The 17,394-nt window shown below is 38.7% G+C and overlaps 1 protein-coding gene across 1 annotated transcript in view; it reads right to left on the bottom strand.

Annotated features, from left to right (window-relative positions):
* Nucleotides 1-17,394, bottom strand: part of LOC148074357 (transcriptional enhancer factor TEF-1-like) — a 46,917-nt gene that overhangs the window by 25,207 nt on the left and 4,316 nt on the right. The window contains exons 2-11 of the mRNA XM_087796727.1: nt 13,607-13,854; nt 11,986-12,050; nt 10,815-10,877; nt 6,605-6,736; nt 6,433-6,482; nt 6,020-6,078; nt 5,717-5,838; nt 5,262-5,435; nt 3,814-3,954; nt 3,606-3,758 (exon numbers count right to left, since the gene is read on the bottom strand). Coding sequence (XP_087652853.1) covers nt 3,606-3,758; nt 3,814-3,954; nt 5,262-5,435; nt 5,717-5,838; nt 6,020-6,078; nt 6,433-6,482; nt 6,605-6,736; nt 10,815-10,877; nt 11,986-12,050; nt 13,607-13,811 — 1,164 coding nt within the window. The 5' untranslated portion in view covers nt 13,812-13,854. The remainder of the gene's footprint in view (nt 1-3,605; nt 3,759-3,813; nt 3,955-5,261; nt 5,436-5,716; nt 5,839-6,019; nt 6,079-6,432; nt 6,483-6,604; nt 6,737-10,814; nt 10,878-11,985; nt 12,051-13,606; nt 13,855-17,394) is intronic.

The raw sequence follows: 17,394 nt of genomic DNA, 5'->3' as shown, positions 1-17,394 counted from the left end.
TAATTTCGTTTTTTTATCAACTAATAATTTAGTTTTTTATCAACTAATAATTTAAATTTTTTTTCAACTAATAATTTAGTTTTTTTATCAACTTATAATTTAGTTTTTTTATCAACTTATAATTTAGTTTTTTATCAACTAATAATTTAGTTTTTTATCAACTAATAATTTAGTTTTTTTATCAACTAATAATTTAGTTTTTTTTATCAACTTATAATTTAGTTTTTTATCAACTTATAATTTAGTTATTTATCAACTAATAATTTAGTTTTTTATCAACTAATAATTTAGTTTTTTTATCAACTAATAATTTAGTTTTTTATAAACTAATAATTTAGTTTTTTTATCAACTAATAATTTAGTTTTTTATCAACTAATAATTTAGTTTTTTTATCAACTTATAATTTAGTTTTTTTTATCAACTAATAATTTAGTTTTTATCAACTAATAATTTAGTTTTTTTATCAACTTATAATTTAGTTTTTTATCAACTAATAATTTAGTTTTTTATCAACTAATAATTTAGTTTTTTTATCAACTAATAATTTAGTTTTTTATAAACTAATAATTTAGTTTTTTTTATCAACTAATAATTTAGTTTTTTATCAACTAATAATTTAGTTTTTTATAAACTAATAATTTAGTTTTTTTATCAACTAATAATTTAGTTTTTTATAAACTAATAATTTAGTTTTTTTATCAACTAATAATTTAGTTTTTTATCAACTAACAATTTAGTTTTTTATAAACTAATAATTTAGTTTTTTTATCAACTAATAATTTAGTTTTTTATAAACTAATAATTTAGTTTTTTTATCAACTAATAATTTAGTTTTTTATCAACTAATAATTTAGTTTTTTATCAACTAATAATTTAGTTTTTTATCAACTTATAATTTAGTTTTTTTATCAACTAATAATTTAGTTTTTTTATCAACTAATAATTTAGTTTTTTTATCAACTAATAATTTAGTTTTTTATCAACTAATAATTTAGTTTTTTTATCAACTTATAATTTAGTTTTTTATCAACTAATAATTTAGTTTTTTATAAACTAATAATTTAGTTTTTTTATCAACTAATAATTTAGTTTTTTATAAACTAATAATTTCGTTTTTTTATCAACTAATAATTTAGTTTTTTTATCAACTAATAATTTCGTTTTTTATCAACTAATAATTAAGTTTTTTTATCAACTAACAATTTAGTTTTTTATCAACTAATAATTTAGTTTTTTATCAACTTATAATTTAGTTTTTTATCAACTAATAATTTAGTTTTTTATAAACTAATAATTTAGTTTTTTATCAACTAATAATTTCGTTTTTTATCAACTAATAATTAAGTTTTTTTATCAACTAACAATTTAGTTTTTTATCAACTAATAATTTAGTTTTTTATCAACTTATAATTTAGTTTTTTATCAACTAATAATTTAGTTTTTTATAAACTAATAATTTAGTTTTTTTATCAATTTATAATTTAGTTTTTATCAACTAATAATTTAGTTTTTTATAAACTAATAATTTAGTTTTTTTTATCAACTTATAATTTAGTTTTTTATCAACTAATAATTTAGTTTTTTATAAACTAATCATTTAGTTTTTTTATCAACTAATAATTTAGTTTTTTATCAACTAATAATTTAGTTTTTTATAAACTAATAATTTAGTTTTTTTATCAACTAATAATTTCGTTTTTTATAAACTAATAATTTAGTTTTTTTATAAACTAATAATTTAGTTTTTTATCAACTAATAATTTAAATTTTTTTTCAACTAACAATTTAGTTTTTTATCAACTAATAATTTAGTTTTTTATCAACTTATAAGTTAGTTTTTTATCAACTAATAATTTAGTTTTTTATAAACTAATAATTTAGTTTTTTATCAACTAATAATTTAGTTTTTTAATCAACTAATAATTTAGTTTTTTATCAACTAATAATTTAGTTTTTTATCAACTTATAATTTAGTTTTTTATCAACTAATAATTTAGTTTTTTAATCAACTAATAATTTAGTTTTTTATCAACTAATAATTTAGTTTTTTATCAACTTATAATTTAGTTTTTTATCAACTAATAATTTAGTTTTTTAATCAACTAATAATTTAGTTTTTTATCAACTAATAATTTAGTTTTTTATCAACTTATAATTTAGTTTTTTATCAACTAATAATTTAGTTTTTTATCAACTAATAATTTAGTTTTTTTATCAACTAATAATTTAGTTTTTTTTATCAACTAATAATTTAAATTTTTTTTCAACTAACAATTTAGTTTTTTATCAACTAATAATTTAGTTTTTTATCAACTTATAATTTAGTTTTTTATCAACTAATAATTTAGTTTTTTATAAACTAATAATTTAGTTTTTTATCAACTAATAATTTAGTTTTTTAATCAACTAATAATTTAGATTTTTATCAACTAATAATTTAGTTTTTTTATCAACTAATAATTTAGTTTTTTATCAACTAATAATTTAGTTTTTTTATCAACTAATAATTTAGTTTTTTATCAACTAATAATTTAGTTTTTTTCAACTTTTTATTTTTATTTTATCAACTTTTTTATTTAGTTTTCATTCACTTTTAATTTAGATTTTATAAACTTTTATTTAGTTAAATAAATAACTTATTTGATTTTTATCAACTTATTAAGTTTATAAACTATTTAGTTTATCTCTCCCTCCCTCTGTCACCAGCAGGATGGTAAAGTTCTCCCTCTCTCTCCCTCCCTCCCTCCTTCTCTCCCTCTCTCTCTCTCCCTCCCTCCCTCCTCCTCCCCCTCTCACCAGCAGGATGGTAAAGTTCTCCCCCTCTCTCCCTCCCTCCCTCTATCTCTCTCCCTCTCTCTCTCTCGCACTCCCTCTCTCCCTCCTCCCTCCCTCCCTCCCTCCCTCCCTCCTTCCCTCTCTCTCACCAGCAGGATGGTAAAGTTCTCCCCCTCTCTCCATCTCCCTCCTTCTCTCCCTCTCTCTCTCTCTCTCTCCCTCCCTCTCTCCCTCCCTCCCTCCCTCCCTCTCACCAGCAGGATGGTAAAGTTCTCTCTCTCTCCATCCCTCCTCCCTCCATCCCTCCTCCCTCCCTCCCTCCCTCTCACCAGCAGGATGGTAAAGTTCTCTCTCTCTCCCTCCCTCCTCCCTCCCTCCCTCTCACCAGCAGGATGGTAAAGTTATCTCTCTCTCCCTCCCTCCCTCCCTCTCACCAGCAGGATGGTAAAGTTCTCTCTCTCTCCCTCCCTCCTCCCTCCCTCCCTCTCTCCCTCCCTCCCTCTCACCAGCAGGATGGTAAAGTTCTCTCTCTCTCCCTCTCTCCCTCCCTCCTCCCTCTCACCAGCAGGATGGTAAAGTTCTCTCTCTCTCCCTCCCTCCTCCCTCCCTCCCTCTCTCCCTCCCTCCCTCTCACCAGCAGGATGGTAAAGTTCTCTCTCTCTCCCTCTCTCCCTCCCTCCTCCCTCTCACCAGCAGGATGGTAAAGTTCTCTCTCTCTCCCTCCCTCCTCCCTCCCTCCTCCCTCCCTCCCCCCCTCTCACCAGCAGGATGGTAAAGTTCTCTCTCTCTCCCTCTCTCCCTCCCTCCTCCCTCCCTCCCCCCCTCTCACCAGCAGGATGGTAAAGTTCTCCAACACACTGTTCATCATGTATTTCTCGGGCAGGTGCTTGAGTTTGTGGATGAAGTTGATCATGTATTCACACATGGGCGAGCGACTGATCCTGTAGACGAAGCGTCCGTCCTCGAAGCGAGCGTACTCCGTCTGCGGAGACACCAGCGTGAGCGCGAGCGTGACGAGGACACGCCTCCAGACTCACCTCCACCTTCTCCACCACCTGCTTGCCGAAGGAGCAGACCTTGGTGGAGACGGTGATGGTCATGTTCTCCGAGCTCTCGTACTGGCTGCTCACGCCGTAGAACGCCGCCGGGTCGTCGGCCATGTTGTGGTTCAGGTCGGCCTGAGGACACACAACCATTACTTTAGACACACACCACAAACACACACGATCTGAGAGACATCCATAGTTCTTTCATTAGTTCATCCATAGTTCATTTATTAGTGAATTCATAGTTCATTTATTAGTGAATTCATAGTTCATTCATTAGTTCATAGTTCATCCATAGTTCATTTATTAGTGAATTCATAGTTCATTTATTAGTGAATTCATTAGTTCATAGTTCATTCATAGTTCATTCATTAGTTCATACATAGTTAATTTATTAGTTCATTCATAGTTCATCCATAGTTCATTCATAGTTCAATCATAGTTAATTCATTAGTTCATTTATTAGTTCATTCATTAGTTCATTTACTAGTGAATTCATAGTTCATCCATAGTTCATTTATTAGTTCATCCATAGTTCATTCAGTAGTTCATTTATTAGTTCATTCATAGTTCAATCATACTTCATTCATTAGGTAAATCATTTTTCATTCATTAGTTCATTCATAGTTCAATCATAGTTCATTCATTAGTTCATTCATAGTTCATTCATTAGTTAAATCATAGTTCATTCAGTAGTTCATTCATTAGTTCATTCATAGTTCATTCATTAGTTCATTCATTAGTTAAATCATAGTTCATTCAGTAGTTTATTCATTAGTTAAATAATAGTTCATTCAGTAGTTCATTCATTAGTTAAATCATAGTTCATTCATAGTTCATTCATTAGTTCATTCATTAGTTAATTCATAGTTCATTCATAGTTCATTCATTATTTCATTCATAGTTCATTCAGTAGTTCATTCATTAGTTCATTCATAGTTCATTCATTAGTTAAATCATAGTTCATTCATTAGTTAAATCATAGTTCATTCATTATTTCATTCATAGTTCATTCAGTAGTTCATTCATTAGTTCATTCATAGTTCATTCATTAGTTAAATCATAGTTCATTCATTAGTTAAATCATAGTTCATTCATAGTTCATTCATAGTTCATTCATTAGTTAAATCATAGTTCATTCATTAGTTAAATCATAGTTCATTCATTAGTTCATTCATTAGTTAAATCATAGTTCATTCATTAGTTAAATCATAGTTCATTCATTAGTTAAATCATAGTTCATTCATTATTTCATTCATAGTTCATTCAGTAGTTCATTCATTAGTTCATTCATAGTTCATTCATAGTTCATTCATAGTTCATTCATAGTTCATTCATTAGTTAAATCATAGTTCATTCATTAGTTAAATCATAGTTCATTCATTAGTTAAATCATAGTTCATTCATTAGTTCATTAATAGTAGTTAATAGTAACTCACCCAGAACTTGATCAGGTAGAAGGCGTTCATGGGGCCTTTAGCGAACAGTTCCTTCAGGCCTCCCTTCTTCTCGGGGAACTTGTCGTAGATCTGCCGGATGTCCACGCACTCCAGCATCGGGTCGCTGTAGCTCGGGTGGTTCTGGCCGATGTGGACGAACAAGTGCTTGTTGTACTGAGGAGAGAGAGAACCATTCATTCTGTCATCAGCGTGAGGCGTTCAATGACCCAGAGGTTAGCATTAGCATTAGCTTATTATGATCAATGTTGACAGGTTGAATTTAACACTTTTTTAACGAAAAGTAAGAGAAGTTTTTAATTTCATTATTTATTTAAATAACTCGACTCAATCATTTGTTTATTTAAGGTCGATATAATTCCATGTTAGCTCAGAGTGTTGTTAGCAAGTTAGCATCATTAGCAGATGTTTCCATGGTAACCAGGAGTCGAACTCACAGCCTCTTGCTCGCGCTGCGTCTCCAGGAACGACGAAAACTCCACCAGCCGTAGTTTGGTGGTCCCGATGGACCGACCCTGCCAGGCCGGTTCTCTGAGGGTCTGGGCCGGACGCTCGTACCCTGGACGCACACGAGTCGCACATGTGAGTCGACAAACACAACAATCTGAAGTCACGACGACGACTCCTGCGGCGAGACTCTGTGACGAGTCGACCCCTCAGAAGTCAAGAACCCCCCCCTGGCTCAGGGACCCCCGCGGCGCCACTGTTGGTGCAGAAAGGGAAGATGATTGCGGACTCACCCGAGAGCGTCGTGCCCGCCGTCTGGACCGAGTATCCCTGCTGGGCGAACGGTTTGATGCTGAGGCGGAGAGAGAGAGAGAGTTAGACCCACTAGGACCGCCGGCTTTGTTCGGCACCAGAACCAGCCAAGGTCAAGAGCGACCGGCTCCACGTGGTCGTGTCAAGAGCCGACTCTGGCTCTGAGAGGGGACCCGGTCCACCCGGGGTCCTCCACAATGACTGTTATAGTGACTTTCTCCGTCGTCATGGCGATGCTAATGCTGCGATGCTAACGACTTCAGATGTTAAACCAGGGAATGAATGAAGTTGTATTTAGTCTCAGTCCACACTAATGTATGGATAAACATCTGGATCATTTCAAAGTCATTCAACAGGATGTAGAATCATGACATCATCGGGTCATGTGACTCACTCTTCGGCGTTGGAGCTGGACTGTCCTCCCGGGATCACCCCCTGCCACAGCTGGACACACAGCAGAGCATGAGTCAGCATATTCAGCAGCAGTTAGTGCCATGATGTTTTTATTGTTATTCATTATCACGTCGTCATATCAAGTGTGTGTGTGTGTGTGTGTGTGAGAGCACCTGTGTGTTGCCGGGGAAACTGGCCCGGACGATCCCTGGCAGTAGTTTGCTGTGGATGGATGAAGCCGAGACGATCTGAGCCGACGACATGGAGGAGATACTCTGGAGAGCTTTTTCTTTAGTGCTGTGGTCCTGAGGAGAGACACGTGTCATGTCATCATGTCATCATGTCATCATCTTATCATGTCATCATCTTATCATGTCATGTCATCATGTCATCATGTCATCATGTCATCACGTCATCATGTCATCATGTCATCATGTCATCATCTTATCATGTCATGTCATCATCTTATCATGTCATGTCATCATGTCATCATGTCATCATCTTATCATGTCATGTCATCATCTTATCATGTCATGTCATCATGTCATCATCTTATCATGTCATGTCATGATCTTATCATGTCATGTCATCATCTCATCATGTCATGTCATCATGTCATCATGTCATCATGTCATCATGTCATCATGTCATCATGTCATCATCTTATCATGTCATGTCATCATCTTATCATGTCATGTCATCATGTCATCATCTTATCATGTCATGTCATCACCTTATCATGTCATGTCATCATGTCATCATGTCATCATGTCATCATGTCATCATGTCATCATGTCATCATGTCATCATCTTATCATGTCATGTCATCATGTCATCATCTTATCATGTCATCATCTTATCATGTCATGTCATCATGTCATCATGTCATAATGTCATGATCTTATCATGTCATGTCATGATCTTATCATGTCATGTCATCATCTCATCATGTCATCATGTCATCATCTTATCATGTCATGTCATCATCTTATCATGTCATGTCATCATGTCATCATGTCATCATGTCACCATGTCATCATGTCACCATCTTATCATGTCATGTCATCATCTCATCATGTCATGTCATCATGTCACCATCTCATCATGTCATCATTTTATCATGTCATGTCATCATGGCATTTCATCATCTTATCATGACATGCCATCATCTTATCATGTCATGTCATCATCTTATCATGTCATGTCATCATCTTATCATGTCATTTCATCATGTCATCATGTCATCATCTTATCATGTCACCATGTCACCATGTCATCATGTCATCATCTTATCATGTCATCATGTCATCATCTTATCATGTCACCATGTCACCATGTCATCATGTCATCATCTTATCATGTCATGTCATCATCTTATCATGTCATGTCATCATGTCATCATGTCACCATGTCATCATGTCACCATCTTATCATGTCATGTCATCATCTCATCATGTCATGTCATCATGTCATCATGTCACCATCTCATCATGTCATCATCTTATCATGACATGTCATCATCTTATCATGTCATGTCATCATATTATCATGTCATGTCATCATTTTATCATGTCATGTCACCATGTCATCATCTTATCATGTCACCATGTCACCATGTCATCATGTCATCATCTTATCATGTCATGTCATCATCTTATCATGTCATGATCTTATCATGGCATGTCATCATGTCATCATTTTATCATGTCATGTCACCATGTCATCATGTCATCATGTCATCATCTTATCATGTCATGTCATCATGTCACCATCTCATCATGTCATCATTTTATCATGTCATGTCACCATGTCATCATCTTATCATCTTATCATGTCATCATCTTATCATGTCATCATCTTATCATGTCATGTCACCATGTCACCATGTCATCATCTTATCATGTCATCATCTTATCATGTCATAATTTTATCATGTCATGTCACCATGTCACCATGTCATCATCTTATCATGTCATCATTTTATCATGTCATAATTTTATCATGTCATGTCACCATGTCACCATGTCATCATCTTATCATGTCATCATTTTATCATGTCATCATTTTATCATGTCATGTCACCATGTCACCATGTCATCATCTTATCATGTCATCATCTTATCATGTCATAAGTTTATCATGTCATGTCACCATGTCACCATGTCATCATCTTATCATCTCATCATCTCATCATGTCATCATTTTATCATGTCATGTCACCATGTCACCATGTCATCATCTTATCATGTCATCATCTTATCATGTCATCATCTTATCATGTCATGTCACCATGTCACCATGTCATCATCTTATCATGTCATCATCTTATCATGTCACCATGTCATCATCTTATCATGTCATCATCTTATCATGTCATGTCACCATGTCATCATCTTATCATGTCATCATGTCATCATCTTATCATGTCATGTCATCATATCATCATCTTATCACGTCATGTCATCATCTTATCACGTCATGTCGTCATGTCGTCATGTCATCATGTCATCATATCATCATCTTATCACGTCATGTCATCATGTCATCATCTTATCACGTCATGTCATCATCTTATCATGTCACCATGTCACCATGTCATCATGTCATCATCTTATCACGTCATGTCATCATGTCACCATCTTATCACGTCATGTCATCATGTCATCATGTCATCATCTTATCACATCATGTCATCATGTCATCATGTCATCATCTTATCACGTCATGTCATCATGTCATCATGTCATCATCTTATCACGTCATGTCATCATGTCATCATGTCATCATCTTATCACGTCATGTCATCATCTTATCATGTCATCATTTTATCATGTCATGTCACCATGTCATCATGTCATCATGTCATCATCTTATCATGTCATGTCATCATGTCACCATCTCATCATGTCATCATTTTATCATGTCATGTCACCATGTCATCATCTTATCATCTTATCATGTCATCATCTTATCATGTCATGTCACCATGTCATCATCTTATCATGTCATCATCTTATCATGTCATAATTTTATCATGTCATGTCACCATGTCACCATGTCATCATCTTATCATGTCATCATTTTATCATGTCATCATTTTATCATGTCATGTCACCATGTCACCATGTCATCATCTTATCATGTCATCATTTTATCATGTCATCATTTTATCATGTCATGTCACCATGTCACCATGTCATCATCTTATCATGTCATCATCTTATCATGTCATAAGTTTATCATGTCATGTCACCATGTCACCATGTCATCATCTTATCATGTCATCATCTCATCATGTCATCATTTTATCATGTCATGTCACCATGTCACCATGTCATCATCTTATCATGTCATCATCTTATCATGTCATCATCTTATCATGTCATCATGTCATCATCTTATCATGTCATGTCACCATGTCACCATGTCATCATCTTATCATGTCATCATCTTATCATGTCACCATGTCATCATCTTATCATGTCATCATCTTATCATGTCATGTCACCATGTCATCATCTTATCATGTCATCATGTCATCATCTTATCATGTCATGTCATCATATCATCATCTTATCACGTCATGTCATCATCTTATCACGTCATGTCGTCATGTCATCATGTCATCATATCATCATCTTATCACGTCATGTCATCATGTCATCATCTTATCACGTCATGTCATCATCTTATCATGTCATCATCTTATCACGTCATGTCGTCATGTCATCATGTCATCATATCATCATCTTATCACGTCATGTCATCATGTCATCATCTTATCACGTCATGTCATCATCTTATCATGTTTCATAAATCAAATCAAGAATTCTTCACGTCATTCCTTAAGCGTGTTTATAAACAGATCAATAAAATAAATCAATAAAACACTGACATCAGTGGTTAATGACATCATCAGCTCAGACATGAATCAACGATGAAGAGTCAGGATCAGAATGATTCAGTGTTGCTGTGGGTTTTGGGGCGTGGAGGATGTCGTCATGGCAACTGATGCCAACAAACAGTCAGGTCTGAACTGCAGGTTCACTCTGTTGAACGATTATGGGATGTTGCTGCCACTTCAAGACATGGTGGGTTTGAGGAAGCTTGATGACCTCATCATGACCTCAGCAGTGATGTCATGCTTTCACGCAGCAAGGATGAGGATCAGCGATGCAAACGTGTGTCAGCAAAATTGTGTACAACAATGTTGTGTAGTCGACATATTGTGACACAAGTTGTTGTTTGTTTGTTGATGTTGACAACAAAACAAATCATTGTGAATCCATGGAAATATATTTTTTAAAGTTCTACAGTCACGGAAAAGTGGGTCAGAACCAGGAGGTGGGTTGGTCCTCCCCTGAAGACTGGAGCGCCCCCTACCTTCAGCTTGGACTGGAACTCTCGAGATTTCCTCCTGGCCAAGACCTGGATGTGACTGGACACCTGCAGCACAGCAGACAAAGAGGGAGGGGGAGGAGCAGGACCAAACACTGAGTTACCATGGAAACCACAGGACGGTGGCCACTTTCAGAGTGACACACTTATACACACAAACACACATACTAACACACCCTGATACACAATAACACACGCATGTACAAAAACAAACATACACATAGACACATTCACACAGATACACACATACATAAACACAAATAAACACACACGTACATATTTAAATACACACTCATGCAGATACACACGTACAGACATGCAAACACAAACCAACATACAAACACACACACATACACATATGCAAACACAAACAAACATACAAAAACACACCTACAGAAATACACACTCAGACAGATAAACACATACAAACACACATAACAATATACAAATACACATAAATGTACATGTACAAAAACACACAGGTAGATACACACATACAAACACAAACAAACATGCACACACATGTACAAATACTCATTCATACAGATACACACATAATAAAAACACACACACACAAAAACACTCATACAGACAAACATACAAACACACATACAAATACACACTCATACAGATTCACACATACAAACACACACCTATACAAATACACACTCATACAGATACACACATATAAACACACACGCACATGTACAAACAGACATACATACATATACATACATATATTGTTGAGTATTGCTCTGTATTGTTTTTTATTGTGTTCTATTCTCACAGATAACATTGATTTTACATTATTGTAGTTAAACCTGGTGAACAGTCAGAGTGACTCTGGTCTGGTTCCCTTCATGAACTTATTACCTTTACGTGTGCGAGTGTGTGTGCATGCGTGCTTGTGTGTGTGTGTGTGTGCATGTGTGTGTGCGTGCTTGTGTGTGTGTGTGTGTGTGCATGCGTGCTTGTGCGTGTGTGTGTGTGTGTGTGTGTGTGAGTGCATGCGTGCTTGTGCGTGCGTGCGTGTGTGTGTGTGTGTGTGTGTGTGTGTGTGTGTGTGTGTGTGTGTGTGTGTGTGTGTGTGTGTGTGTGTGTGTGTGTGTGCGTGCGTGCGTGTGTATGTGTGTGTGTCTGTATGTGTGTTTCTCACCTGCTTCCTTGTTCGTGTTTTCCCTGTGCGTAGTTTGATGTATCTCGCTATCAGCTCGTTACGACCTGCAGAGACACAACAAACACACTCATGAGAATCTGCACTGTCACATGCATGCACACACACACACACACACACACACACACACACACACACACACACACACACACACACACACACACACACACACACACACACACACACACACACAGAGTTGTGTGGGGGCTGACATCTGACTCCAGAGGGTCCAGCTGGTCTTTCTAGGAGGCTTAACGGTGAATTATCATCCTTCACTGACCCTCAGGCACATCTTTCACTCTCCCTCCCTCTTTCAAACTCTGTCCAACACACTCACTCACACACACACTCACTCACACACACACTCACACACACACAACTGTTCTCTCCGCCCCCCCCCCTCCCGGTGAATGGACTTCTGGTCGCTCGTCCACTGAACACTTCAAGGCCATACACTCACAGACACACACACACACATATATATACACACACACAGACGTACACAATCTCATTCACACACACAATTAGACACACCCACATATATACACACAATTAGACACACAAACACAATTAGACACATACACACACACATTGACACAAACATACACACATAGACACAAAGACATGCACACATATAATAATAATAATAATACATTTTATTTAAAAGCGACTTTCAAGAGACTCAAGGTCGCTTCACAATATATATATATATATACATGCACACAAACATACACACACACACAATGACAGACACACACACAGACTCACACATCTATGTATATACATACACAGGCAAACACATACACATGCACACACACACTTTCATAGAGACACACAAACACACACATTCGAAGACACACTTACACACAAACTAGGAGACACACATACATATATATAAACACAACTTAGCGACGACGTCATTCTCGGACCAATCACAGGCCGGGGTCAAGTTTGAAACACAACATCATCAGGTGGAGTCGAGTCGCACTGAGACAGTTAGAGATCCTTTAAAAACATCAGCGAGAGAGAGACTTTTGAAACAACGAGAGAGAAGAGAGAGAGGGAGAGGGAGAAAAGAGGGAGAATGAAAGACAAGAGTAGAGGGACAGCAAGAGGGAGATGAAGTGAGAGAGAGAGGAGAGAGGAGGGGAAGAGATAGGTGAGAAAGAGGGGGATGAAGTGAGAGAGAGAGGAGAGAAGGGGGAGAGAGAAGAGGGAAAGAAAAAGGTGAGAAAGAGGGAGATGAAGTGAGGAGAGAGGGAAATAAAAGAGAAAGAGGAGAGAAAAAAGGGAGAGTGAGAGAGAGAGAGAGAGAGAGAGAGAGGGGGGGGAGAGGTAGAGATAGAAAGATAGGGAAATGGAGAGAAAGACAGGATAGAGAGAGGGAAGAGAGAACAGGGGAGAGAAAAAAAGACAGAGGGAGAGAGAGGGAGGGAGAGGGTAAGTGAGAGCAGCTGGTGTCGTCCAGATGACCATCTGCTCTCACACACACACATGCACGCACTCAAACACACACACATTCAAACACACACACACACACACACACACACACACTTGACAATGACGGGGCCTCCAGTCGGTCCTAATGTTCCTCAGGACTCACCGTACATCTTGCCCTCGTCCGACAGGATGATCTTGCGGCGTCCACAGGGCGGGTAGATGGCGAGCGCCTCCTGGAAGCTCTGCTCGATGTCGGGGCTCCACACGCCCTCGGGGTCCCCGTCCAGGTTCTTGTCTCCGCCCGAGTCGCTGAGGCGGTCCATGTCGTCGCCCGGACTCTCGCTGCCGCTCCAGCTGCCGCGCTCCATCCTGGAGGTCTGAGGTTCGAATCCCTCGCCAGCAGCAGGGGGTCTGCCAGGACAAGAGAGGTTTCAGTCGGAAAACCCTGTGACCCGGGACCGCCAAGGGACCCGGCTCTGATGTCGGGGACCCCCCCCGTCCCCGTCTCCCGGAGGCCCGCGGGCCTGTGAGGGCCATTCAAGACGGTCCCCCGGCCCTGAGAGGAAACACTCGCCAGCTGCTGCAGGTCCTCGTGCTGAACAGCGGGTTGGCATCAGACGCACACAGTTACACACTCACACACACACACCATATAGTCACACACACACACACACACACACTCTGCCAGCTCTTCAGGCAAACACATGTCATCTCGTCTTTTCTTGTTCACACTTCGCCATTGTCAGTGTGTGTGTCTGGCTCAGGCTGGACTGTTTGCTCACACACACACACACACACACATGCACACGCACACACACACACGCACACACACACACGCACACACGCACACACGCACGCACACACACACACGCACCCCCCCCCCCCCCCCCACACACACACACACACACACACACACACACTGACACACTGAAGCATATAAATCAACATTGGACTCTCCTCCTCCTGCACTTGAGCTCCTCACTCTGGGATCAACACAAAACATCATCTGGCTCTGACTCCAGCGCGAGTCGCTTTTCTAGGTTTGATTCTCACTCCCTCGTCTGCTCACTCTTAATCTCTCACTTCTCACTCTCAATTCCTTAACTCTCACTCCTTTACCTCTCAACCCCTCTCACTCCCTTTAACACCCTAACTCTCACCCCCTTTAATATCACTCCTGTACCTCTCACCCCCTTTAACACCCTAACTCTCACCCCCTTTAATATCACTCCTTTACCTCTCACCCCCTTTAACACCCTAAATCTCACTCCCTTTAATATCACTCCTGTACCACTCACCCCCTCTACCACCCTAACTCTCACTACCTTTAATTTCACTCCTTTACCTCTCACCCCATCTAACACCCTAAATCTCACTCCCTTTAATATCACTCCTTTACCTCTCACCCCCTTTAACACCCTAAATCTCACTCCCTTTAATATCACTCCTTTACCTCTCACCCCCTTTAACACCCTAAATCTCACTCCCTTTAATATCACTCCTTTACCTCTCACCCCCTTTAACACCCTAAATCTCACTCCCTTTAATATCACTCCTTTACCTCTCACCCCCTTTAACACCCTAAATCTCACTCCCTTTAATATCACTCCTGTACCACTCACCCCCTCTACCACCCTAACTCTCACTCCCTTTAATTTCACTCCTTTACCTCTCACCCCATCTAACACCCTAAATCTCACTCCCTTTAATATCACTCCTTTACCTCTCACCCCCTTTAACACCCTAAATCTCACTCCCTTTAATATCACTCCTTTACCTCTCACCCCCTCTAACACCCTAACTCTCACTCCCTTTAATATCACTCCTTTACCTCTCACCCCCTCTACCACCCTAACTCTCACTCCCTTTAATATCACTCCTTTACCTCTCACCCCCTCTACCACCCTAACTCTCACTCCCTTTAATATCACTCCTTTACCTCTCACCCCCTCTACCACCCTAAATCTCACTCCCTTTAATATCACTCCTTTACCTCTCACCCCCTCTAACACCCTAACTCTCACTCCCTTTAATATCACTCCTTTACCTCTCACCCCCTCTACCACCCTAACTCTCACTCCCTTTAATATCACTCCTTTACCTCTCACCCCCTCTACCACCCTAACTCTCACTCCCTTTAATATCACTCCTTTACCTCTCACCCCCTCTAACACCCTAACTCTCACTCCCTTTAATATCACTCCTTTACCTCTCACCCCCTCTAACACCCTAAATCTCACTCCCTTTAATATCACTCCTTTACCTCTCACCCCCTCTACCACCCTAACTCTCACTCCCTCGTCTCCTCAATCTTAATCCCTCACTTCTCACTCTCAATTCCTTAACACTCACTCCCTTGAATCTCAATCCATTAACTCTCACCCGCTATCACTCCCTTAACCCTCCCTCACCTCTCACTCTCTCTCCTTCTTACGTCTCACTTATTACTCTCTCACCTCATCCCTCCCTCGTCTCTTCACCACAGAAGAATTCCATTCAAACAAGAAGTCATTCATTCACCTGGTGTTGGAGAGAAAACTGTGTGTGTGTGTGTGCAAGAGAGAGAGAGAGAGAGAGAGAGAGAGAGAGAGAGAGAGAGAGAGAGAGAGAGAGAGAGAGAGAGAGAATGAGAGAGTGAGGGAACATGATGGAGAGAAGTGAGAGAACATGAAAGAGAGGTGTTAGGGAACATGAAGGAGTGAAGTGAGGGAACATGAAGGGGAGAAGTGAGGGAACATGAAAGAGAGAAGTGAGGGAACATGAAAGAGAGAAGTGAGGGAACATGAAAGAGAGAAGTGAGGGAACATGTAAGAGAGAAGTGAGGGAACCTGAAAGAGAGAAGTGAGGGAACCTGAAAGAGAGAAGTGAGGGAACATGAAGGAGATAAATGATGGAATATGAAAGAGAGAAGTGAGGGAACATGAAAGAGAGAAGTGAGGGAACATGAAAGAGAGAAGTGAGGGAACATGTAAGAGAGAAGTGAGGGAACCTGAAAGAGAGAAGTGAGGGATCCTGAAAGAGAAAAGTTAGGGAACATGAAGGAGATAAATGATGGAATATGAAAGAGAGAATTGAGGGAACATGAAAGAGAGAAGTGAGGGAACATGTAAGAGAGAAGTGAGGGAACCTGAAAGAGAGAAGTGAGGGAACCTGAAAGAGAAAAGTGAGGGAACATGAAGGAGATAAATGATGGAATATGAAAGAGAGAATTGAGGGAACATGAAAGAGAGAAGTGAGGGAACATGAAAGAGAGAAGTGAGGGAACATGAAAGAGAGAAGTGAGGGAACATGAAAGAGAGAAGTGAGGGAACCTGAAAGAGAGAAGTGAGGGAACATGAAGGAGATAAATGATGGAATATGAAAGAGAGAAGTGAGGGAACATGAAAGAGAGAAGTGAGGGAACATGGAAGAGAGAAGAGAGGGAACATGGAGGAGATAAATGATGGAATATGAAGGAGTGAAGTGAGGGAACAAGAAGGAGTGAAGTGAGGGAACATAAAGGAGAGAAGTGAGGGAACAAGAAGGGGTGAAGTAAGGGAACATGAAGGAGTAAAGTAAGGGAACATGAAGGAGTGAAATGAGGGAACATGAAGGAGTGAAGGGAGGGAACATAAAGGAGAGAAGTGAGGGAACAAGAAAGGGTGAAGTAAGGGAACATGAAGGAGTGAAGTAAGGGAACATGAAAGAGAGAAGTGAGGGAACATAAAGGAGAGAAGTGAGGGAACAAGAAGGGGTGAGGTAAGGGAACATGAAGGAGTGAAGTAAGGGAACATGAAGGAGTGAAGTAAGGGAACATGAAGGAGTGAAGTAAGGGAACATGAAGGAGTGAAGTAAGGGAACATGAAAGAAAGAAGTGAGGGAACATAAAGGAGAGAAGTGAGGGAACAAGAAGGGGTGAGGTAAGGGAACATGAAGGAGTGAAGTAAGGGAACATGAAGGAGTGAAGTAAGG

This window comes from Callionymus lyra, chromosome 8 (assembly GCF_982586985.1).
Source record: "Callionymus lyra chromosome 8, fCalLyr1.hap1.1, whole genome shotgun sequence".
In the NCBI taxonomy this organism is placed as follows: Eukaryota; Metazoa; Chordata; class Actinopteri; order Syngnathiformes; family Callionymidae; genus Callionymus; species Callionymus lyra.
Note: the sequence above shows the minus strand (reverse complement) of the source record. Positions and strands in the feature narration are given on the sequence as shown.